The 23,983-nt window shown below is 48.7% G+C and overlaps 12 protein-coding genes across 12 annotated transcripts, besides 1 other annotated feature; 5 read left to right on the top strand and 7 right to left on the bottom strand.

Moving 5' to 3' along the window:
- Positions 1-343: 343 nt before the first annotated feature.
- On the bottom strand, positions 344-1,105 carry NFIA_083390 (putative cyclin-dependent protein kinase complex component; the record flags this gene model as incomplete). Its single annotated transcript, XM_001260284.1, has 1 exon — positions 344-1,105. The coding sequence occupies one exon, from the start codon at positions 1,103-1,105 to the stop codon at positions 344-346; it is 762 nt and encodes a 253-aa protein (XP_001260285.1).
- A 1,102-nt stretch (positions 1,106-2,207) lies between these two features.
- NFIA_083380 (putative RNA binding protein) lies at positions 2,208-3,365 on the bottom strand (the record flags this gene model as incomplete). Its single annotated transcript, XM_001260283.1, has 1 exon — positions 2,208-3,365. One exon carries the CDS (start codon positions 3,363-3,365, stop codon positions 2,208-2,210), a length of 1,158 nt encoding a protein of 385 aa, XP_001260284.1.
- A 706-nt stretch (positions 3,366-4,071) lies between these two features.
- Positions 4,072-4,096: a microsatellite.
- Positions 4,097-4,906: 810 nt separating this feature from the next.
- On the bottom strand, positions 4,907-6,691 carry NFIA_083370 (uncharacterized protein; the record flags this gene model as incomplete). The annotated part of the gene is made up of 4 exons (XM_001260282.1): positions 4,907-5,539; positions 5,581-6,078; positions 6,134-6,413; positions 6,501-6,691. 4 exons carry the CDS (start codon positions 6,689-6,691, stop codon positions 4,907-4,909), a joined length of 1,602 nt encoding a protein of 533 aa, XP_001260283.1.
- Positions 6,692-7,084: 393 nt separating this feature from the next.
- NFIA_083360 (hydrogen/calcium exchanger domain-containing protein) lies at positions 7,085-8,365 on the bottom strand (the record flags this gene model as incomplete). The annotated part of the gene is made up of 3 exons (XM_001260281.1): positions 7,085-7,397; positions 7,455-7,748; positions 7,809-8,365. The coding sequence occupies 3 exons, from the start codon at positions 8,363-8,365 to the stop codon at positions 7,085-7,087; spliced, it is 1,164 nt and encodes a 387-aa protein (XP_001260282.1).
- Positions 8,366-11,287: 2,922 nt separating this feature from the next.
- On the top strand, positions 11,288-13,083 carry NFIA_083350 (cystathionine beta-synthase CYS4; the record flags this gene model as incomplete). Its single annotated transcript, XM_001260280.1, has 4 exons — positions 11,288-11,547; positions 11,628-11,662; positions 11,722-12,398; positions 12,451-13,083. 4 exons carry the CDS (start codon positions 11,288-11,290, stop codon positions 13,081-13,083), a joined length of 1,605 nt encoding a protein of 534 aa, XP_001260281.1.
- Positions 13,084-13,582: 499 nt separating this feature from the next.
- NFIA_083340 (putative short chain dehydrogenase/reductase) lies at positions 13,583-14,941 on the top strand (the record flags this gene model as incomplete). Its single annotated transcript, XM_001260279.1, has 5 exons — positions 13,583-13,660; positions 13,748-13,772; positions 13,868-14,107; positions 14,162-14,778; positions 14,858-14,941. The coding sequence occupies 5 exons, from the start codon at positions 13,583-13,585 to the stop codon at positions 14,939-14,941; spliced, it is 1,044 nt and encodes a 347-aa protein (XP_001260280.1).
- Positions 14,942-15,132: 191 nt separating this feature from the next.
- NFIA_083330 (signal recognition particle receptor subunit beta) lies at positions 15,133-16,177 on the bottom strand (the record flags this gene model as incomplete). Its single annotated transcript, XM_001260278.1, has 2 exons — positions 15,133-15,879; positions 15,965-16,177. 2 exons carry the CDS (start codon positions 16,175-16,177, stop codon positions 15,133-15,135), a joined length of 960 nt encoding a protein of 319 aa, XP_001260279.1.
- Positions 16,178-16,641: 464 nt separating this feature from the next.
- NFIA_083320 (putative beta-1,6-glucan biosynthesis protein (Knh1)) lies at positions 16,642-17,625 on the top strand (the record flags this gene model as incomplete). The annotated part of the gene is made up of 4 exons (XM_001260277.1): positions 16,642-16,851; positions 16,914-17,014; positions 17,094-17,496; positions 17,560-17,625. The coding sequence occupies 4 exons, from the start codon at positions 16,642-16,644 to the stop codon at positions 17,623-17,625; spliced, it is 780 nt and encodes a 259-aa protein (XP_001260278.1).
- Positions 17,626-17,978: 353 nt separating this feature from the next.
- On the bottom strand, positions 17,979-19,226 carry NFIA_083310 (glutamate 5-kinase; the record flags this gene model as incomplete). Its single annotated transcript, XM_001260276.1, has 4 exons — positions 17,979-18,809; positions 18,863-18,958; positions 19,013-19,123; positions 19,185-19,226. The coding sequence occupies 4 exons, from the start codon at positions 19,224-19,226 to the stop codon at positions 17,979-17,981; spliced, it is 1,080 nt and encodes a 359-aa protein (XP_001260277.1).
- Positions 19,227-19,768: 542 nt separating this feature from the next.
- Positions 19,769-20,663, top strand: NFIA_083300 (mitochondrial inner membrane protease ATP23; the record flags this gene model as incomplete). The annotated part of the gene is made up of 2 exons (XM_001260275.1): positions 19,769-19,994; positions 20,125-20,663. The coding sequence occupies 2 exons, from the start codon at positions 19,769-19,771 to the stop codon at positions 20,661-20,663; spliced, it is 765 nt and encodes a 254-aa protein (XP_001260276.1).
- A 290-nt stretch (positions 20,664-20,953) lies between these two features.
- Positions 20,954-22,255, bottom strand: NFIA_083290 (aurora family serine/threonine-protein kinase; the record flags this gene model as incomplete). The annotated part of the gene is made up of 3 exons (XM_001260274.1): positions 20,954-21,088; positions 21,140-22,099; positions 22,160-22,255. The coding sequence occupies 3 exons, from the start codon at positions 22,253-22,255 to the stop codon at positions 20,954-20,956; spliced, it is 1,191 nt and encodes a 396-aa protein (XP_001260275.1).
- Positions 22,256-22,683: 428 nt separating this feature from the next.
- NFIA_083280 (TIP41 family protein) lies at positions 22,684-23,468 on the top strand (the record flags this gene model as incomplete). The annotated part of the gene is made up of 2 exons (XM_001260273.1): positions 22,684-23,006; positions 23,060-23,468. 2 exons carry the CDS (start codon positions 22,684-22,686, stop codon positions 23,466-23,468), a joined length of 732 nt encoding a protein of 243 aa, XP_001260274.1.
- Between the last annotated feature and the right edge of the window lie 515 nt (positions 23,469-23,983).

The raw sequence follows: 23,983 nt of genomic DNA, 5'->3' as shown, positions 1-23,983 counted from the left end.
CAGCCTGACGAGCGATTGTTCAACTGGAAAGGTCATTTAGGCAGCCACATTGCGGTGTAGAAATTTCAAATTTTTTTCTGCTGTGTAATTATTCTGAGGAGATTCATTTCTTCACCGGAGAAGAAAGCACAAGAGTATGGAGAAGACGATAATGAAGACGACGAGGAAGCTGTCGAGAGGCGAAGAACAAGCCATTGGGTGGTCACTGGCGTCGTTCCTGAGTACGCAAGTCTATAAACAAGTTTTCGAACGTTGCAAATTCCTAGCCAGGGAGCTCCAAAAAATCTCTAGCTCATTCATGGCATAAGGTCTCCTAACGAGGAAGGGAAAATGCCGAACTCAGCTAAGCCATCTCTGTGAGAACCAGATCCATGCTGCTTCGAAGAGATTGTGCTTGATCAGCCAACATCTGAGCATCAACCCGTAGCTCGAAGTCCGTCAGAAAACAAAAGCTGATTTCCAGCCTGGAGAGCTCCCGCTCGCTCACTCCCCCAACCTTGGCAACGCGGCTGTGGGGATAGCTGAGGTCTTCGAGCGCTTTCATGGCCACTCGAAGGCCAGCCAGCACCAGACGGTGCATATTTTTGCCATTCACAGATATCACTCTGTCCACCGTGGCTAATCTTGTGATGTAGATGCTTGTAGCGAGGTACACAGCTGTAGACATCGGGCAATACCGATGAAGTCGCAATAAGTAGTCGCGCAGGCTGATAGGTGGTTCTCTCTTCGAGAGGAACCTCTTAGACAACATGCTCTGCTGAATGCGATCCCGAGCACTCTCTTCATGAGTGATTGGAGAGCAGTGTAGTTCGATGACCCTGGTAGGCGTGGCTTCTCCGCTGGATAAGCTGTCGCTGCGTGTCATGGCGGCCGGCGCGGAGCCCGCAGCCAGAACAGGCTCGACGACTCTGCCAACACTGGGCCTGGCGAGAAATTCGACATTGACACACAGTAGCTCGAGAGCGGTAGCCGGCAAGATGTTGAAGGCTTCGCCAGCATGACCGAACCCCATCTCACCTTCTCCCTTCGACAGATTCGAGTCCGTTTGCGCATTCGAGTCAGGAGTCACTTGAGCTCCCTCACCATGGGTGCGACATCCGTTCATTATGGCAGCCACAGTCAGTTGACAGAGTGAGGGTGGCGGTTTTGGAGACAACCCTGAAAGCTACAGGGATTATGAGCGCCTCTGGTAAGAGTACCATTGTGGGACCGAGCCCGGCGTGCAATAGTCGGATTAAGTCGAGCCTTTTATCGTCTGACCGTAGGACGAACAGTTAACCGCGGTGAAAGGTCAACTTGTTGGAGAACAAACGCATATGACTATCACGGCACGAGGAGGTAGTAACGCTTGCCCGTAAAAGCACTATGTTGACCGAGACATCGACGGGCGTTGGATAAATGGAAAAAGGTGCGACTGTAGAGTCTGAAGCCTTAAAAAACCGGACAGTCAGTATTTGATTTAAGAATGGTCAGTGTACCAGAGCTGCTCACCCCGGGGGAAAAAAAAAAGTACGTAGTATGTCTTGGACTGCAAAGATGATAAAGGGGACGGAGGATGCCGAGGCAGGGTGGAGATTAAGGATAAATGAAGAAAAGCTCGCTACCGATTAGTATCACATTATAAAGATCATCATCTCTGTGACATGGTCTTTCTGATAGAGGTTGACTAGAGAAAAAGGAGATAGTCAATAGTCAGAAAGGTCAGCAGCCCAAACTCAGGATGGAATGAAACTATCGGACATTATTTCGCCCGGCTTTTCCCCGTGCCAGCTCATCCACAGTCCACGATCCCAACAATTATTTAAGCATATGGCTTCCAGGAAAGGTTTTGTGTGATTTCATAATAACTATCTACGACATATGCATGCATGTATGATGAATGGCCGTGTGGGGCTTGCAAGTTGGGGTAATAATCCTTTGTTTACCAATCTACGGACTACCTCTTTATCAGCTTCACCGATTACATGTTGATCGCTCAGCAAGTGATTTGCTTTGAGAGAATTTCACTGAGAGATTGCAAATTTCTGTGTCATTTCGACCTTGGCATCATCTATCATGTATATGAATACGTTCAGAAAAAGCTTCTATGGTGCAGGAGACGCCTTCTAAGTACCGCTCAACCTTTCTTCTCACCAATCGGGAACTCAAAAACTGGAAATGGTTTGCCTGCTACTGTTACAGTCAGGTGCTCAATGCGCTCCTCTCAGTCAGAACCAGCGCTCGTTATGACGCTGATCATCTTTGTTTTCCTCGCCCGAATGGAAGAATCGCAAACGACCACATCTACCGTTAGATGCTCTTCGATGAGTGCGCAAGTCGACATCACGCATTGGATTCCCGCGTTGGTGGCGTTCCCGGCCCTCTGCTAAAATGCGCTCGCCTGCTTCTGAGATGATACGTGTACCGTCTTGGATGATTCGCGGACGGTGACGGTTAGTCTCCTGATGCCGCTGCCTCACCCTTCCGGGATAGGGAGAGTGAACTCGTGGATGTGGACTGCTAACTCTCGAATGGCTCACCCCGTTGCTCGTGTTATCGGCGTCTGTTGCAAACCCGTTGCTGCGTGGATAGGCTCGGTGAGTTGGCGCTCTTGCGTCGATAGATTCTCCTTGATGGAATGCAGCAGAACGGTTACGCGCCCTGATGCTGTTTACGTTCATTTCATATTCCACATCGCTGGAGAAACGAACTTGCCGAGGTTCTACACTCCGGCGCTCTCTGTCTTGCGATGCAGCCGCGTCATTGTGAATGTCAACTACACAGTTTAGACCTCGGCGTGGTCTCCGTTGCACTGGCTCACGTTCAGGAACAGGTGTGCGTTCCCGGGGAGGTCGTTGCTCTCGTGATGGTTGTCGTGATTGAGCCTGGCGAGGTATTTCAACAGCGTCATTTGCTTGCTCCCTGTCGGTCGTGGTCGGAGATCTTCCTGCCCGTGGTGAAATGCATCGAATTCGGACCGAATCTGGCCGCTCGTTGCGCGGTGTCCGCTCCTCGACCTCTGGGAAGCCAACAACAACGGGACGAGGCGATCTCTGACGGCCGCGGCGCTCGTACAACGTCTCTCTGTCACTTGCCTCGGAAGACCTTCTGAAAATCGGGATTCGGAACAAAAATGACCGGCTTCGAGCTTGTGATGATCTCCCCGTCGGCGAAGGATGTCTATGTGTCTCCTGCCACCTTGTCTCACTGAGGTTCCTGGGCGCGATGGTGCTGATCCTCGGAGAAGCCATTCTTCTGGGACCTCCCTGCTGGGCCTGTCTAGCGTGGTAGAATTCGCCGCGATCATACACTCGAGCGCGGTCGCAAGTCCCCCTTCCGTCGCTGAACAAGCATCTGTGGATCACTTTTCTCGTTCGAATTTCCATTGGATATACGTCAGTGTACCTCTCTATCAAGCACATTCCTTCTACCCTCCGCCGCAGTATTGAGTTGAAGGGCTCTCGAAGCCCTTGTGATGAGAAATGGGTATTTGATAAGCTCTCTGGCGAACTGTCACGCCAGACTGATGTCGATCCTTGATATATAGGATCAGATATGCGCACCAAATGCTATTACCGTATCGAGCGAGTATCTTGGTCGAAGGAAGGGCTAACAATGAACAGAAGTTGCGCATTCTTGTAACAGACAAAGACGATGAGCACTTTGCTATTTTGCAGTTGCAAGACAAGCGAAGATGCGACACAGCATTGTCATCGATGAAAGGCATGTGGCCGGAGGCATGAGTTCAAAGCACCTGATAATCAAAAGAAGAGGGAAAATGTAAGGAGAACCAACAAAGGATCCTCGGGTTTATTCAACATGAAGACACATACAAGCGGTTCCTTTTATTGTTCTACGGAGAGAGGATAACCATCCCGGCGTCTTGAAGCCGGACGACTGAGATACTTATAAGTATTTCAACCACAAATGACGAAAACTTGTAAGAGCAGGCTAGATCATGCGGCGGAAGAACCCTTGGAGTCTTCCAGGTACATATGCGGGCTAGTCTACGGCTGCAGCCTAAGGCAAGTCTATTCGATGACTGTATTCTAAGTTACTCACAATTCCTGGCCATTGGCCGTAGCCTGGTCAAGCAGTTTTGAGAAGCAGTTTTGAGGGTTCCTGGTGAACTCTCGTAAAGAGAGACAATGAGGTGTGGCTGGTTTAGGTCACAGGGGCGCAGTTGGAGTCAGGCGAACACGTTGAAAACCTCAAGTCTAAGCGAAGAAGACAATGAAAATGAATAGTGACTAGAGGCAGATGACGAAAAGGCTCCAACAGATTTCGTACAGATTTCGAAATCGAACAAAGATGTCGAGGTTTGGCCTTGTTTCTTCCCTAAAGAGCCTCCTGATGCAGGTCCTGCGGCTAGACAATCTACAAGGGTTCCTGCAGACGAGTGGCTGTCCCCTTGTAAATGTGATGTAATTCCAGGCAACCTCTGTTCCCCGCGTCTACTGCTAGTTCCCATTGTTTTCCCGTAATAATGCCTTACAGACCAGAGATCAGCCATTGAACGTCTTCGTAGATTATTGCAGAGATGTTGGTGATATCATGTTGAGCTGAACAGAATGTGGCGCAGATGGTAGAGCACCAGCCACATCCATCCTGTCAAATCACACTCATTGTGAAGTGTTGGATGTTGCAATCGCCAGTCCAAGCATCAATCCAACAGAGTCTGGAACTCAAGACCATATACTACTCCGTACGCTTATGCGCATCAAATCGCCGCGCCACCAACATGATCGCAGGATTGTCAGCGTCCTTAAATGATGCCTGATCCCTTCGTTCATGTGGACAAGCAACCACAGAGCTGAGGAGGCATATGGAATTCGCCGCTACGCCCTACTAGGTTCATTCCTTCCGAGGACGGCACGAGACGGGAGTTTAAAAGTCTAAGCACGATGATAAGCGCAAGGCTCCCCCGCTATGCCCACTTTTCCATGAACCTTTCTTGGCTCCTGTCACGTTGGTAGAGTACGTCCAAGTTGAGCCGTTCAATCCCCTTTTGAAGTCGACCCAATTGTGACTCGAGCTCATTGAGCTTCTGGTCTTGTTCCACATCCAAAAGCGAGGCCTTAAATCGAGAATGTTCGCTCAGGGCAGATGCAAGAAGTTGAGAAGCTTGATCACTTGGGATCAATCCAGCCACCAAGGGTAACTTAGCACCGAGGCTAATATTGCGTAGGCACTCAACAATGTGCTGTTTCTTGTCAAAGAGAGCATTTTCGCCACAATCATCTTTTCCTCCCTGTTCCTCTAGTTGGAACACTGACTCTACCGACAGACAAATGCGGCGCAGAACGCCCGCGATGGCCTGGAAATCTGAAGAATCCATGCGCTTCTCTGGAGCGGTAGGGATGGATAGCAACGGAGTAGAACGCCTCCTCATACTCAATGTCTCTCGCCTTGAAGAAGGCTTTTCGGAAAACTGATGGCCTATTTCCGTCCTGTAGGCAGCTGTAAGAGCCTCTAGAGTGGCGCAATATGATTCGCGACTCTGCAGGAGCTCCCCAAGGCTCCCGATAGACGTTGTCATGCCAACGATGGTATCCAGGATCTATGAGATGGTCAGCCATTGAATCGCGGACAGATTCCGACCAACAGTCCACCGACATTTTCAAGCCTTTTGTGGGAGGCCATTTGCAGCTGACCATGGACATTCTGAAGTTCACGTAGTATGGGCTCGTTGAATAACTGCCTTGTGGACATCTCGGCTAATATGTCAATCTCTGGGTACAAGGACTCTAGTTCATCACCCAGCGTCATCAAAGCCTCCTCCTCCGTCGCTGTTGCTCTGTCAGCCGTATCTGCGCGGCCCGCTTTGACACTTTCAAGATACAGTCTGTCAAGGCGGCAGTGTATCTCGTCCGCCACGTTTTCCGCAAGTAGTGAACCCAGTTCGGATGCTCTCTTGGTTATAGAGACATCATCGGTAGTGACTTGTATTCGGGAAGCGCTTTGCTCCAGATCTGCAAGTATCCTGTCATCATCCTTTACCCTGACTGCCAGGACAGACAGGATCTTTCTGCCATCGTTCGTTACTCTCTCCAATTCGGTTTTCAGGCTCGCTTCTAGCTCACGTGCAAGATCACTAGACTTGGGAAACGTCAGTCCTGAATCGTTCAACATTGCTCCACATATTGTTCATTACCGAAGCTGCGATATGTTGCCTTCCGCTTTCATGCTTTTGATGTAGCCGTTCTATGTCTCTTTGCTGTCGAATCCTTCGTTGTTCTTGCAGACCTGACTGTTTATCCAGAATTTCGAATTGTGAGTTCAGTATCTTCGTCTGCGCTTGGATCACGGAGGTTGATGTCTTCAAAGATTCGATCGCACTGCGAAGGTCATCGTCCAAGAATGGTCGTGTCGCGGCAAGATCTGGATCGGATATGATGTTTTGCAAGGCGCCCGAATTCTCCAATGTTGTGAATCTTTAGAAGATACTATTAGCAACAATAACCTATGGCTTCGAAATAGAGAGAATAAAAATTCAACGGGGTGAGGAATGGGAAACATACAGTGTAAGCTCCTCCTGCGAAAGCAGCGTGTCGGGTCCGAGGTGCTCCTCCACCCACTGAATGTTCTCAACATTCTTGTTGTCGATGCCGATCAAAGCCGACTCGATCTCATTCCGATTGATTGGGAGTTTGCGATCTTTGAGAGCGCCAATAACTCTGTCCGCTGGATTGACTGCGGTCTCCTTTTCCATTGTTTTGATATGCTTGGGTGCGGAAGAACGAACCGTTGTGGAATCGCGCCTAAGCTTCACTCCTAAGTACCTCCGTACCGTGGTTGTACCTCCTACAAAACAACTTCCAGGACAATTGAGTGGTAAACTGCATTCTCGTTTTCCTTAATGATAACATAGTTTATTCTTTTCGACTTCCTTGCGGACTTCTCTTAATCAAGTACGATACCAAAGCTATTAATGCAATTAACTGTCTTTCCAACAATCAGCTAGATAATCTGAAGCTTCGAAAGCATCTATTACAATCCCGCAACTCCAATCATGCTCATCTGCTAAAACATATTATTCAAAACGATATGCCTTTGAAAAGAAACAACGAATCAGATTCCAGAAAGATGTCCGCGACTGAATAAATTATTCGGTATGATGGCCCGAGTGGCCGCCCGACTCGCCTTCCACCTTGGGATAGTACCAAGTTGTAACAGCAATAATCACATACACAAGCACGCAGAGACCTCCCTCAAGGTAGTTGGACTTTCCGTCGCGCAAGAAGTTTCCAACCACCAAGATTGACAGGACGACGAGGACGATCATAAAGATTTCGAAGTTGAGACCCATGTCTTTATCAAGGCACCAGCCCACAATGACTGCCAGTGGCGCGTTCAACAAAGCTGTCTGGATTGAAGGGCCGAGACAGTGGAAGAGTGCGAAATTGATTTGATTGTCCCTAACAGATGTTAATTTGGCGGAGACGCAGCTGAATTCATCTCCAGATCGGACTCACCAGGCTTCGTCAATAGCGGTCAGATGCTCTGCTGCTTTCTCGACCAGAGGAACCAAGATCAGACCCATAAAGTTATCAGAAACCCCTGTTTCAACAATGTACTCTATTTCTTCGACCAAGAAGACTGCTGACATGCATACGAACGTGAGTGAAAATGCTATAGCCACTAGACACTCAGTCAGAGTGAGCTTCGTGCGCTGCAATTCTTCCTCTCGATCCTCGTCGCGCTGCTCGTCATTCTCAAGGACTTCATCGAAAATACTATGATGACTATGCAGATTATAGAACAGGAACCTGTGCAACTGCGTGAGTGGACTCGATCCTTAAAGGCAGGTCAAGAACAGAGGGGCTTACATAATAAAGGCAACGAGAAGAATAACAGAGGTAGATCGACTGATTACCAAAGTGGAATGATCCAAATCTTCTTGAGTGATGATCGCTTTGGTTGAACTCGAGCTCAGGGCCGCGTAGAAGGCGCTCGGAATTAACAGACCAAAACCTGCAACGAGCAGAAGCCCCGACCCGACCTCACTTACAGCTTCGTGAAACGACTGTTCATGGCGTCTGATACCTCCAAAGAAGAAGCACAACCCCAAGCAAAGCAACAAATTCGCAAGAATCGAGCCCAGGATAGCGGCCTGGATGACCGGGATCAGGTTTCCCCCTGTATCATTGTGGAGCAAAACCATGAAGAGTACGATCTCCACGACAGAACTCAGTGTTGTTTCCAACAGTACTCCAAGAACTTTGGGCAATTTCTTTGCCAACTCTCCGCCTGCGAAGCCGAGCAAGTTTGCTGAAGGGACCATGGCAACATAGTTCAAAGCGAAAATCCAAATGTGAAGATCCTTCCGAGCGAAGTGTATGGCAATAGCGGCCGGGACGAAAGGCCAAAGGATGTTCACCAGCATCGAAAGTGTACAGGTGCTTTTGAAGCAGACCGCGAAAAAGTGGACTGGATGAAACCCACTGCGGCCACTCTCGCCAGCGGTGTCAACTCGAAATATTCCATTGCGGCGAGCACTCTTCTCGTTATGTGTAGGAAGTATGGACTGATCCTGCGGTGACCCTGCTGGTTGGAAATGCCCCGACCTCAGGTCCCCGTTATTTACGTCTTGCTGTACCCGTTCATTCTGAAATGAGGATTTCGTATTGGCGCCCATGCTGATGCACGGAAAGCCCACGCTCGCTTACTCTGAGCAAATTCAAAAGGGGAATTTCTCAACAACTTTATGCGAATCAGACAATTCTCCCCAGCGCAAGCGTTATTCTTTTGCTTGCTTGATCTGTATGGCAGACGGAATGGAGTGAGGTAGGTAAACAAGAAGGAGAGAAAATATGAAAAACGAAGCAAGCGAAGTTGAATTGGGCGCTTCAAGCAAAGTAAATGGCTGTCAACATAGGTTGATATTAGTGTCCCAATGGTAAATTTATGGTAATGCTCAAGCTAGGGAGTGTCCCTGAGAGAAAATGGTTCTTCGCAGTGGCCTTCACTCTCAATCAACTCGAGGATAGTATATGTGAAGAAATGTTTACGAAAATAAATATCTTTGACACCCCAGGGATGGAGTTATTAGAATTAAGCCAAAACGGAGCTGAGGGTGAGCTGGCATTGCGGCGTTACAGCAGGATTTTCGTCGCCTCGTTGATAGACAAACACGGAGTACCTAGGTAACTAACTAACCACAGTGGCTGGGCTTTGACTGGCCAGAAAGAGAACAAAATTACCTATTGACGATGCTCGGTATGGCAGCAGGAGTAAGTGGGTATCAAGTTTCATTTTGATTTACGGAGGACAACCCAACTGCTGGCATTTCAGAGCAGCTAAGAGGGCTTGGCAAATGAAGCTATCGACCTCAAAGGCTTAGGCCAGATATCTCACTGCTGGATTGTTTACTTTTTTTCTCTTGGCTGGAAAAGGGGTTGTTGAGTTGTCTTCGTCGTTCAATACTAATAATTACTGATGGTACTAGGTTTTGGCACTATTCAGATACCCATTCAAGCTGCTGTAACAGAAGATAGCAAGAGTGTCTTTCGAAGCCACATAGCCATATACCAGATGAATCCCACAAAATCTTGTTATTATTATGATGAATATCCCCTGTGCTCCGCACTATGTTTACCAGTACCCAGGTAGATAGAACCTATCCATGACTTAGGCTCACCCACAACGCGGAGCGTTGTGGGTGAGCCACGGCGATACCGCCAACCACACCGGATCCGCCAATTTTCGATATTTGGTTTTTTTTGGACCTGAGCGGCCTCATAGGCCTAGAGGAGGTGAGATCTATTAATTCTAGAAGGTTTAGGCATATTTAGTGGTTTGAATAGCTTTAAATGATCCAAATAATGATCTTAATCGAACAATGGCGGATCCGGTATGCCTAGAAGAATTAGTGATTATCCTGATGCGTGGTTGGCGGTATGTGGGTGAGCCTTAAGTCACAGATAAGTGACTGTACCATGGATGGTCACTATTTGGTACCTGGAAGATACTGTGTGTTAATTATTAGATACTGGGGCCAGCCTCCAGTGGGGAAGAGACGGAATGTGGATATATCATGCACAGCCACTGCAACTTGATCCATTTCATCATCCTTGTATTATTATCTAGTATCTACACAGTACATACTTTGAGTACGGACTATTTACCATCTAAGATCCAAAATCCATATTCGTCCGCCTAGGAACGACGGTACGTCCCTACTCCCTCCACCCTTGGGTATTCACGTCATGAAAATTACCAGGGGAAGTTTCACTAGTACTTTTACGATGAAGCTTTCTCGAGGTCATACTCCGACTGTCTTAGGCTCCCTTAGCAGTGGTACTCACGGAGTGAGTACCCGGACTGTGGCAAGGACTTGGAGGTGTGGTGTTCCAACTGACATCATCAGGCTGGTGGATTATCTTGTCAAGAATGCGAGGTCATGCACAGGGAGAGCATGATTCAATATATCGTCTCCAATCTACTCCGTAGAAGTGCCACAGTCCAATTCAGGACGCTGCTGTTGACGGGCACTTTGGCTCTCTGAAGTGCAATAGTATCGTCTGTAGGGGCCGCATTCACATATGGCAATCATCAGCGCCCGGATGATCATTATTGTTGCTTATTTATCTACACCTTAGAACTCTACGCGTTTTGATAGAGCCTAGGATCTGGAAACATGGATAGATCGGGCTATTTTGTAAGTAGGTACTACCGGAAATCGTAACTACTCCGATTGGGTGGTATCTTTGCATGCTGTTAGGTCATGCACTCAGGGTCCCCAAGGTCCCTTAAGGAACCAAGTCTCCCCGAGTCCCCGTATCTACCGCTGTAGATCATGGCCACGGGGTTTGGCTGGTGGTAGGTACATCAACGCTATCATCGGACATCTCAAGCTCTGAACCAAATCCTACGAGCTTCATTTTCGAAGAAAAACTTCCAACGATGCCCTGCCTACGGAACCTTTACGTACACGTCGTAGTTGAGAACCCTGACGCTTAACGAATAATGCACTTTTTCCATGGAGCCCTGGACTTGAGGCAGAGTCAAAAACCTATATAAATGATACTTCTCTGTGAATCTGCCATCATTTCGGACTCCGGTACGCTGATAACACCATAATCCTAGAACATTGCGGGAGGCGGCGACAGGCGGCTATTGTCGGGAGGGGGATCTTCTTGTTACGCGATTTTTTTCTCATCCTGCACACATCTGCTTTTCCTTACTCTCATTTCGGAATTCAATCAAATACAGCTTGTTTGCCTTATCATAAACTTTTCTCACTTGAACTAATTGAAGCTGATATCCTGGGTTTTCTTTGGCCTTCCTGGGGCCTATCGCTCATACAATGTCGTCCAAAACGTCCCCGGCCGTGCCTCCAGTGGCCCTTGATGCTATCACTCAACACATCGGCAATACCCCGCTTGTGCGCTTAAATCGCGTACCACAGAGCCTTGGAATTGAAGCGACTGTATATGCGAAGTTGGAATACTTCAATGCCGGGGGTAGCGTGAAGGACAGAATCGCCCTGCGCATGATTGAAGAGGCGGAGAGATCGGGGCGCATCAAGCCTGGTGATACCCTGATTGAACCTACCAGTGGTAACACGTTAGTTGCGCCATTTCCTTACCTTCTTTTTCCCTCCGTGATGGTTGAGAACATGAGCTAACATTTCGCGTTGTCTTCAGCGGTATTGGATTGGCTCTTGTTGCTGCCGTCAAAGGTTGGTCCTTCTACCCTCGGTCCTTGTTGGTAGATCACGATGCTCATAAATCCTCAAAGGCTACAAGACTATTATCACTCTTCCCGAGAAGATGTCCGCTGAGAAAGTCTCCGTACTGCGGGCTTTGAACGCTACCATTATCCGTACGCCTAACGAGGCTGCCTACGACTCCCCCGAATCCCATATCGGCGTCGCCAAACGTCTCGAGAAGGAGATCCCCAATGCGCATATCTTAGACCAATACGGAAATGTGAACAATCCATTGGCGCACGAGCTCGGCACTGCGGAAGAGATCTGGACTCAAACTGACGGCAAGATCAGTGCTATCGTCGCAGGTGCGGGTACCGGTGGCACTATCACTGGTCTGGCGCGAGGCCTGAAGAAGCACAATCCCAAGGTGAAGGTCATTGCGGCTGATCCTCACGGTTCTATCCTGGCTGTTCCGGCCGATCTGAATAAGGAGCATGAAAATGAGCCCTATAAGGTTGAAGGTATTGGGTATGATTTCATTCCGCAAGTGCTTGACCAGAACGTCGTGGACAAGTGGTACAAGACTGGGGACAGGGAGTCCTTCCAATATGCTCGGCGATTGATCGCCGAGGAAGGTCTTCTTGTTGGTGGGAGCAGTGGAAGCGCGATCTCAGCGCTGGTACAGGCCGCAACAGAGCACACCTTCAGCAAAGACGATGTAGTAGTTGTGATTCTGCCTGATAGTATCCGGAGCTATCTCACAAAGGTATTAATCCAGCCCCTGGCTATTTCTATTGGTCAAATCTGACAGGCCATAGTTTGCCGACGACGACTGGCTTGCCGCAAATGATCTGCTGCCCTCGTTATCCTCCGAAACTACGTTGGTATCGCAGAGTGTGCAACCACAGGCACCAAAGGATAAGTTCGCTGGAGCGAAGGTTAAATCCTTGAGACTGAAGCCCATCACAACTGTCCGGTCCAACATCCCGTGTGAGAATGCTATCGAGATTATGCGCGATAGAGGATTCGATCAACTTCCCGTCCTTGCCCCCTCTGGAAAGAAGCTTGTTGGACTGGTCACTTTGGGAAATGTCCTCAGTCGGCTGACCCACGGACGCGCTACGAAGAAGAGCTTGGTCGCAGATGTCATGTTCGACTTCGGCAAGATCTCAGAGGTCGTCACCGACCCTAGGGACCTCGGTCTAGCAGAATCCAAGCTGAGTGGCGACCAACAGAACGGAGCTGATGTCTTACGGCCACAAGCCAAAAATCGCAAGTTCATGGAAATTACTATGGACACTCCTCTGAGCGTCCTCAACCGTTTCTTTGAATGGAACAGCGCTGCCATTGTCACTGAGAGGGACGAGCATGGAACGATGAGGCCCCTCGCGGTCGCAACCAAGGTCGATCTGCTCACCTGGATGCTCCATCACAATGAGGACTCTTCTTAATACGGGTCCCATCCGATTTTCTTACAAAGTTTTCACGTATCGAAGATGCGCATCATTAGGATGAGTCATTTGCTTCAGGGAGCTCAACCTCATCTCTCGTGATTTGGCGATATCAGTCTGCATTCGATTATATAGAGACATTCATCCATAGATTGGGTTCAACACGATCATGGGGGCAGGGTACGGAGTTAATCAGGTTATTTCGAATTCTGAATACACGCATTGAATCAACCAATGACTGAATCTCGGATCCTTTTTTCCACCTGATTGTGGTGGTTACACAATTCCGTTCCATTCTCATCGATGCGGACACCCTGACGTAGGACTGACTTGTTTGTATCCCCGCATGTGGTCGCCTTAATCTTCAGACACTCTTTGACGTCAGACGTTAACGCGCAAAAGTCAGGGAGGATGAAAAGAATTTGTATCCCATTTGCGACCTTTGTTATTCTCTTCATAGACTCGGACGAGCTTTGAGCTTAGAAACAACTTGTGTAAGATGTCGGGGTTCTTTACGTACCGAAACTTCTCTTTACAGGACACGCCTCCTTTGGACGGGAAGGTAGCTGTGGTGACGGTGAGTATATAGTCACTGTGAAGAATGGATAGCAATCTCAGTGATGGAACTGCAAGGTGATGAATGCTGATGACTGTCGCTTCACAGGGAGGCCAAGCTGGCATAGGGGAAGGTGTGTAGCAACTTCCCATACCGATGGGTACCATATGAGTACTCATCCATATCTTATACAATCATTCCATCCTAATCTTATATTCATTGGTTCAGAAATTGTTGCACAGTTACTCTTGCACAATGTTAGGAAAGTCTACATTGTAGCGCGAAGCAAAAACAAGTACCTCAGAGCACTAGAGATCTGGCGACAGCGCCATGGCATAGTTCTCAGCGAGAATGATGACAGGGTGGAATTCATTCAGTGCGATCTGGGAGACATCAAATCCGTAAAGGATGCAGCGGATGAGATTACGGCCAAGACCGACAGACTGGACATCTTGATATGCAATGCAGGTAAGCTTTTTCGCTCGACTGCGCAGCCGCTTCGATTGCTGAAGTCTGCAAAAGGATTGGGGGTGGCACCTCAGTACAAGAGGTCACCCCAGAATATCGAGATCATCTTTGCTACTAATTGCGTCGGCCATCAGGTCCTGGCCACCCTCCTGCTTCCTCTTCTGAGACGCACAATAAACCAGGGCAAGGCACAGGAGGCTCGGATAGTCGTCACCAGCTCATCTTTTCATCAATTTTGCCGCAAACTAGATCTGGATTTGCTCACATCTCCAAATCGCCCCAAGCCTGCAATGGTCGACGGGCTATGGCGTTACGGTCGATCCAAGCTAGGTAACATTCTCTTCACAAGAGAACTTGCCCGTCGGCTCGAGCAGGGGACGGATCCCGCAGATAGACACATCTATGCCAATGTATTCTTTCCAGGAAATATCGTCAGCGAGCAGTGGAATTCCTGGGATGACTACTTTGGAAAAATAGGAGGCTCTATAATGAGACGCCTGTTCTCACTGATTGGACAGAGCACGCAGGATGGTGCTGCAACAGCCATTTATCTAGCTGCGAGCCAAGCAATTCGAGAGAATGGAACGCGTGGTCAATACTTCATTCCTATTGCAACCCCTTGCAAAACAACTCCGGTTGCTGCTGATATGAAGCTTGCTCGCGAACTTTGGGTGAGTCCTCTGTGCTGAGATACATTCCGCTACCGTCAATCCGATGATTTTTTCTCACATAACTTCGTCCTCTATTTAGGATTGGATAAATGCCCGAGCGACAGAGACTCTAGGTTCAAACTGGCAGGGCGAGGCTGGCGTGGGTTCGTCCAATCGCATCTAGAGCCACAATGGCCCATAAATCCAATTTTTTGCGAGGAGTCCTTCTATAGTCCGGCCAAATGAAGCCATCGGCCGGGTGGACCGCACTGGAGGGACCGTAGGTCGCCCACCAGCTACTTATATACTTTCCCAAAGGTTTCCAGTCTGGTAAAGAGGCCCGGAGAATCGAGCCCCACATTCATGAACCAGCATTCATAGGCATTGTCCGATCCATTCTTCCCATCTCCTCACACCGGCTCCAGTATTGCCCTCCTCATCGCCTATTACAGCTCCGCCAATGACGTCGACTTTCACACCAACCTCATCTTCTAGTAGCTTGAAGCTGAAAGTATCCTGCGCATTGATGCTGCCCAAGGTATCATCTTCGTCCTCAGCCGTAGCAGTGTCCTCGCTGGCATTCATGAGCCCCTTGCTCTTGGATTTCCGGATCCTATCGATCTCGGTTTCCAGTTTTTCACGAACAGAGCCTGGCGGCAAGGCGGTGAATAGGTCTTGTTTGTTGGCGGCCACGAGGACGGGGATTTCCGATGCTACCTTGGCGGAAGATTTGCCTTTCTTCAAAGCGCGTTTCTGAAGAGCGAGAAGAACATCGTGCAAATAGGATGCGGTGTCTCTCAACGTGTCTTCCTCGGTCAAAGCTGCAGTGTCTACCATAAAAATGACAGCGCGCAGCTTCAATTTCTTGTCTTTCGCAGTTGCCATTGACGCCAGTTCTGAAAGGCCCTGGGCCTCCCGTAGTTTCCCATGGCCAGGCGTATCCTTCAAACGATATCTAACAGGATTCTTAGAGACATCCTTCACAGAATAATCATTGACGGAGCGGTAGCGATTTGATGCAGTCGGTACCGAGGCAGGGAGGCTGACGATGGCTGAGGTAGATGTTTGAGATGTGTGCGTGATTTGGGTCGCTCTAGCCAAGCGGGATGTCTTGCTTTCAAGCTATCATGTAACATCAATGACTGTTGATTGAAAAGGTAGCGTTCGCACGAGAACTGCGAAGCCATTCCGAGAATGCTGGTCTTACCAATGACAACAATGCGGTTTTTCCTGCCCCGCTAGGTCCAAGAAGCAGGAAATTGCTCAATGGCGGAGACGCAACGGACCGGTAGAAGATGAAATGCAACAGAATAGGCAGTCCAAAGGCGATGAGGGTTGTGACTGCAATAGCGACGAGATTACCGTCCAAAAGGCTGGTGAAAATCCGCTCAGCCAGACCCCAATCTCCGTGGTCTGCCATCTCTGCGTATGGATGCTTATTTATTAGGAGGAATAGTATCAATGATGGTTGCTTGAGGAAACAATGGTCAAACCACTAAAAGCATGAGGAATAGTATCAGGTCAAAATGCGCACCATCTCCCACATAGGGCAACTCGAGTATGCGTTTTGCAGAATGGTTGCCAACGACTGCGGGTTCTTTTGAGTAATCATGGCGCCACCGCATTTCCATTGGGCTTGGTGCCTTAGCTGTTAGGTTCCCGTTCTCTTATCGATTAGAGGCTGATCGATAAGAAGACTGGCATGTATCAGAGTTATATACCTCTCTACAAGGGGTCACAGAGATGCTCACATACCTCCGGTATGCAGGGATGGGGGTTGCCTCTTGTTTATTGATTTGGTCACTGAATTAGACCTTGCTTAGATCTCTAGCTATCCAGCTGCTTTTAGATTATTGTGTACTGCTTGAGAGCTACTTCCTCAATATGAATATTCTACAGTCCCTCTCCATCTTACTGCTACTTCCATGTACATTAGCAGATGTTGACTTCACCGTGCCGACCATTGGCACGATTTTCAAGGGTGGCGACGTTGTTACAGCGCACTGGTGCGAGTCAGGCCAGCGTCCACGAATTTCGGAACTGTCACAATATGATCTTTACCTCTACGCAGGAGGAGATACGGCTGATACCCAGGTGAGTTGCTGGGCATTACAGACTGTTCAGGGGTTCCTGTTAACGGAAAGAGGGCCAAATAGCATGAAGTAGCTGTCCTAATCAAAGACGGTCTCTTCACCCGTGGGAATTCGGTCTCCGTCAAGATCGATCCTGGTGTCGGAGGCAATGAAGCCAACGCATAGTAAGACCTCGGGCTTTTCTTGCTTCTTTAAAGCTACTGCATTTCTCGTCTTGCACTGACGCAATTCAACAACCTGCAGTTTCTTAAAGATGGTTGCCTCTGGTCCTGAGGCCTTTGCCATTAATTTCTCAAATCGCTTCACACTCAGCAACATGACCGGGTCGTTTCCACCTCACCTCGTGGATGAGATTCGTTCTCTCTCAGATTCTGACGGATCCGCTGTCAAAGAAGATTTACGAAAGAGAGTGGTTGGAGCAGCTTACGCAGCTTACACTGTACCCTATCCTTTGCAGAGCGGTCCAACAAAGTATGCTCCAATGGCCAAGGAACCCGGGAGTACTATCCCTGTGAAGACGAAGGCTCCAGCGCCGCAGTTCACAGCAAGTGTCTACACAATCGCAACGACTTGGCTTCCTCCAGCGACAGTGCAAGCTACACTTTCTGCATCTGCAACGTACTCTATTGTCAGTGTTGAGAACACAGTAAGTGGATTATTGCATGGCCTTGACAATACATGTGCTTCTTCTAATAGACACTTTCCCTAGGCGTCCCCTGCACCGCATCCTCACGATGCCGCAATGAAAAGATTAATGGAGAGATGGAAGGACTAATGAAGCAAATTGAAGAAGAGAATATGATATCATGACATTTCGATCGCATCCAAGTCACAGGTGCCAGAGGCTCTGCCTCCTATCGGCCAATTTAGCGGTGTTGAATCTCCTCTATTCACGGTCTAAAATAGACTTAGCCTAGAATTGATAAACACATACTCCGTGATTCGTCCACTTCATCTTGATGACTCCCGAATTTCGCTCCAAATGCAATTTCCAACGTAAGAACAGATAAGGTATCACTGCGATATGGCAAAAAGAAGAAATCATCCGAGTCATGTCGACTCGATTTATATATCGTTTCGCGCAAGAGGTCTAGTCATTGGCCGAAATCATTCGAAGGTTGCGAACTGCTATTGGCGTGCGGAATCATCCGACCGAAAAAAGGATATATTCTCCCGAAGAGCAACGTATTCGCTATCAGCATATCCGAGCAAGGACTGAATGTGTGTGCTTCTGTGACCCTTTATGCGTGCAATCTCAGCGCTGCCGTAATTGACCAGTGCACGGCCAACTTCCTTGGGTTCCTGCCCGTGGTGGAGGAAGTCTCCGTTGAGGGAGTCGGGCGAGAGTCGCTCAACAACAACCAGTCGCACGGCTTCCTGTTGACCGAAGTGGCCATCTACACCGACGACACCTGCTGGTAGGAGACTGGCTTTGTTCAAAAGAGCGCTATATGCCCCATGGTCGATGTACAGACTCCCATGTGGCTTGAGGCCATGCAGCAGCCAGAATGATCGGGATTGAATTGGTGTGTCTGAAGGCAGAAAACGCGTATGTAGAGGCGGCGACAGCGGTGACTGTGACTCTGACAGCGTGGTTTCTACTGTTGAAGACTGCCACGGGATACCTCGTTGCGTTTGCTGGAGATACTTTACGATCTCGAGAACATTGCCCGGTTTGGAACTCTTGGTGATCACCGTCGTCACTCCAGCACTGGTTGCTAATTTTGCAGCTACAATCTTTGTGCTCATTCCGCCAGTTCCGAGTGATGAACCAGCAGACGACACGTCGGCTTCCAGAGAGGAGATGTCGGAAACCACCTCGATGGGCTTAGCATCCGGGTTGTGACGAGGGTTCGAGGTATATAGGCAGTCAACATCTGTCATCAGAAAGAGGTAGTCGGCCTTCACCATGGCCGCCGTTATGGCCGATAAAGTGTCATTATCACCGAATTTAATTTCCTTGTGAATTTCGTCAGATCAATGGATCATTTATGGGACAGAGAGATGCTTACAGAAACCGCCAGTGTATCGTTCTCGTTAACGATGGGAATGACCCCCATATCGAACAGCTGGGCAAAAGTGTTTTGAGCATTGATGTATTGTGTCCTCTAAAGTCGAAATTAGATATCTTGGGTTCAGAGTTGCAGTGAATAAGTCCTCACATCCGCAATGTCATTCCTGGTTAAGAGGATCTGCGCTACAGGGAGTCGAAGGTGTGAAAATAAACCGTCCCACAGGCTCATGAGTCTGCATTGTCCGACAGCTGCTAGCGCCTGAAAAATGCAACCGGTCAGGACATCTACCCTTGCGGGACTTGAGAACGCTGGCTTATACCTGTATGCGAGGAAGATATTTGGGTCTCTCGTCCACATCCATCCTCCGCAAACCAACGCCAACAGCGCCAGAAGAAACGAGGACTACATTGTGCCCATCCCTATGCAGCTTGGCAGCCGTCTCGACGATTAAGGTCAAGATCGAGAGAATGGGCTCATGAGTATTCTCATCAACTATGGAGCTCGTCCCTATTTAACTGGTGAGTCAGTCATTCTCAAACAGCATATAGCATCATCCAGAAAAAGAAAAAAACAGATCCCCGCACCTAGTTTTATTACAATGGTGAGACGCTGCGACAGCATTGTTACGACTATTTATTTGAGGTTTTCAGAAGCAACTAGGAACTCCCATGACAAAGAAAGTCAACAATTCAACAGATCATTCCTGGGCCTGAAATCTTGATGGCTCGTCTCATCCTCAATAATCTCTCAGACAATCCGATTGCGGACCATTTGTTTTGCCGCCTGTCACCGCATATGCGGAGAGCCTTGACGAATCTTCTTCCTTCGGCGCTCTAAAGTAGATCCACTGGTGGATAACGGCTCTCTGATAGAGCTTTGAAACTTAGCAACTTGGCTTGAGAAATGTCAGATTCGCAACCTGGCTCAACTTCTTCTACCGGTGGCAAGTCTGATAGTGGATATATCCCTGGAGATGACACATGGACCCAATGGCGCAATATATTTGCTATCTTGACGGGAAAGATGACGGATGAGGGAAAGGAACAGTTCCGGATTGCACGAGATATCCGCAATGAAGCCGCAGATTGCAAGCGCTGTGAAGATCAAAGAGACTACCTATTACAGTACAGTGAGTACTGAAGCCACTCGAAGTTTTCATAGTTACTTCACACGGAATTGCTATCCATATTTATCCACTTGTCATCAGCTCCCTGAACCGGGCCCCTACGGAAATCGTCTGACAAACATATGCTGTCCAGGTCCGATCATACGGTTTTTGAGCGACAATATTCGACAGCTAGGGGGCGATCTTTCCAGTCACAACATCTATTGCCGCCGCTGTACGAGCAGAAAGGCTGGGGGTTTCGATCCGGAATATGGCATCTTGCTTTGCGCGAACGAGATGAAGGACCAAGGGCATCTGGAGGACACAATGGCACATGAGATGGTTCATGCATACGACCACCTAAGATTTAAGGTGGACTGGACAGATAATCTGAGGCATGCAGCTTGCACAGAGGTATTGAACTCTCTCGCTAAACCCAAGCCAGCATCAACTGACTTATTGCAGATCCGAGCAAGCTCACTCAGTGGTGAGTGCAGATGGGCGCGGGAATTCTTCAGACGTGGTCAGTGGAAGTTCACGCAGCAACATCAGGAGTGTGTAAGAAGAAGGGCCATCTTGTCAGTAAGAGCTAGACCTGGATGCAAGGATGAAGCCCATGCGGAGAAAGTGGTCAATGAGGTTTGGGACAGCTGTTTCAGAGACACGCGGCCCTTCGACGAGATTTACCGTTGAGACTCGTGGTTTTCTTAGGAAGATACGTCAAGCCTACCCTGCCTGTCTGATTTTGTGCATGAAATCTGCGCTCTGCAATGTATTATAGTCAAGTTCCGGATGTTACAAATAGAAGATACCAGATGACGCCGAGCTAAGAGCCCTGATAGTTCAGATCTTCTAAGAAAAAAGGGAAAAAGCAAAAAAAAGCACAAAGCACCTTCCAACTCCATACACACAGGCTGAAATGAACTGGCTGACAAGGAAAGGAGGTACAACACCCTAACTCCAGAAATGCATGGGTCTTACCATCATGCTTTGACTTCTTTTGAAGAACCAGAACTCCGTTTCGTGACCCGGTCATCCTTCAAGCAATGTTTAAGGATCCAGGGATGTCGCTGGATCTCATCAAGGGAAATACGCTTGTCTGGGTCGAGAACAAGCAACTGTTTGAATGTTAGCAAGTGTACTTGCCTTGAGCGGTAGGGTTCGCATACTCTCTTGATAAGATCTTTTGCCTCGGGACTGACAAATGAAGGCACCGTCATGTCCGCTCTCGCAATTCGTCTTTGCGTCATGACGGGAGTGTCTTCGAAGGGCGCTTCCCCAACCAAGAATTCATAAGTCAAGACGCCCAAGCTCCATAAATCAACCTTTTCGCTGTAGTAGTTGTCTTGCGAGTTGGGTTTGAGCATTTCGGGAGGAAGATAGTCCAGTGTTCCACACATCGTCTGCCTTCTGTTATTGGGCGCATGGACACTCCACCCAAAGTCACTGATCTTGATTTCCCCGTGGATTCCCACGAGTATGTTCTCCGGCTTGATGTCGCGATGCATGACGTGCTTCTTATGCAAGTACTTCAATGCGGCAGCCATCTGCGCAATATATTGAGCTGCCTTCCACTCGGGAAAGCGATGCTCCTTCCGGAGGTGCTTGTACAACTCTCCTCGGCCGGCGAACTCCAGGATCAAGAAAATTCGCTTGCTATCATGGAAGTGGCCGTAAAGTCTGAGAACATTGGGATGACGTAGGTTGCTCTGTATTTCAATCTCGCGTCTAACTTGCTTCTGCACTCCCCCCTGCTGCAGCTCGGATTTGTGCAGGACTTTAAGAGCACAAACGAAGCCGGACGATCGCTCTTTGGCCAGGTAAACCCTACCAAATTTCCCCTTTCCCAAGGGCTTGCCGATCTCAAACATTCCCAGATGTAATTTCTTGGGGCCGGGCTGCTCGTATAATGGTGTCGTGTGTCGCGGTTCTCCATTCTCATCTGTGTCACGGTGCGGCAATGTGCTCTGAGCTCCCTTGAGAGGGGACGAGCCGGCATGCATCGCATTCACTTTGTTCTCATTTGTGTTTTGCAGGGCAAGCTTCAACAAGGTTGATCGACTTGAGCCACTGTTAAACTGCCCAGCGGCTCCGAGGCCTGAGAGGGACACCGCTGTTGACAAAGAGCCCTGTCGAGCCGGATTAGCAGGCTGTTCCCCTCTCCCCAAAGACCATTGCAAGAGATTTACCTTGTGTTTCGAGTATGTGCTGCCATTCTTCCCATGATCAGCATCATCTTTGACAGAGAGATGCTCAAAACGAGCCTCTAGCGCCTTGGTAGCCATGAGAATCTTGGGATGAGAATTGTCAACTGCTTTGGGAAGAGGAGAAGCAAGTAAGACCGTGCGATTCAGAGGAGCTCTAATGGTTTATGCAATCATAATTAAACTGATAATGGAAGACTTGGAGTGTCAAATAACAAAAAGTAGTCGGGAGTCCTTTGGGAAAGAGAAGAGCAACATCCAACGATCCACTTGTTTATCTAGTTATGCTCCTTTGACACATCACCACAGCAACGGATCGGACCGCCTCTTTCTCCGACACCGCGGGGTATCTATTATTGGCGACGAGGTTGAATATATGTCGTTCGACTTAGCGGCATCTTTAAATGGATGGCAGAAATATACGCCCCTTGTAAGCGAATATCGAGCTGCTAATTTGAAGGGGTTCAACAATCAAATTTCAATTTTTGGTATTTGAGAGAAACCAGAGAATGGCCTCAGCAGGCTCCGCATCCGCTATGGATGCCGCCGCAGTTTCCCCAGGCGTCCAGAGGCCCAACGTTATCTCGGTGAAAGGATTCAGAATAATAACTCAGAAGCTCCCTATTTTGAAAGCTGAGCCTATCGAGGAGATGACGAAAAGGTTGGGGATTGCGCCGCCGGAAATGATCTTCGGCGACAACCATGTCACCATCGAATCTGAAAAGAAGGATTGGGGCATTACCTTCAATGCGTTTGACGCGCTGGATCGTGTAGACAAGACGGGCACCTCTATGCTCAGAGTCGCGCATTCGAAAGAATGGCAGAAGAGCAGGTAAGCCAGTTCCGTATGGTGCAGCCCTCCCTCATCTACCTAACACGAAACAGGGAGAAAGCCCATGAAGGTATCAAGGACGTTGTCAAACCATTCGATTGGTCCTACACCACAGATTATATGGGCACTGTCCATCCAAACAGTCGGCCCTTTGAGACAACCACGAAGTCCATACCTATCGAGTTACTGAAGCGCCCAGATCCGATACTGTTCTTTGATGAGGTCATCCTCTACGAAGATGAACTGGCTGACAACGGCATTGCTATGCTGTCCTGCAAGATTCGCGTAATGCCAGACAGGCTCCTGCTGCTCTCAAGATTCTTCATGAGGCTCGATAACGTACTCTTCCGGCTTCGAGATACCAGATTATATGTCGACTTTGAGAGTAAGGAGGTCATTAGAGAGTATCAATCCAGGGAATGCGATTACGAAAGAGTCCGCCAGGTATTGTGCTCTAAATGACTCATCAGTCCCCATGAGAGATCAGTCTATTGATGATGTTTTTACAGTCTCTAGCGACGACGAGAGACGATGTCCCGGCAATAATGAGAGACCCAAACAGGCTCTCTGAAATTCTTCCCCTCATAGAAAAGCGCGTGGAAAAAGCGACCCTGGATGCATAGCACGAAACACTAGAACCTGTGGAGAGACCTATTGGCCATCATGGCAGGATGATTGAGTCGATCGACATCGCTTCGCGCTCCCTCTAACTCCTCTTTCTGAGCGGCCTCCGCCATAGTAACGGCTCATCCACAGTCTCCCAAGAGAGACTCGCAAGCAGTTAAAGGTACCTGAACCCCTGCCTTCAACAAATGGACAACTTGCGAAGTGTCTTTATGTTGATGATTGCAAATTCGAAGGCGGGCTTTGTATGTCCTCGTAGTCAGGAATGATCTAGACTAGCTGGCGGGAAATCTATTGGCTGTTCTGCGTTGGAGAGGTAGCCCTGAGCAAACAGTGCAAACAGAGCTTCCGCG

Source organism: Aspergillus fischeri, genomic scaffold, assembly GCF_000149645.3.
Source record: "Aspergillus fischeri NRRL 181 1099437636264 genomic scaffold, whole genome shotgun sequence".
Taxonomy (NCBI): Eukaryota; Fungi; Ascomycota; class Eurotiomycetes; order Eurotiales; family Aspergillaceae; genus Aspergillus; species Aspergillus fischeri.
The sequence above is the reverse complement of the archived record's forward strand: the minus strand, read 5'-3'. Positions and strand labels throughout refer to the sequence as shown.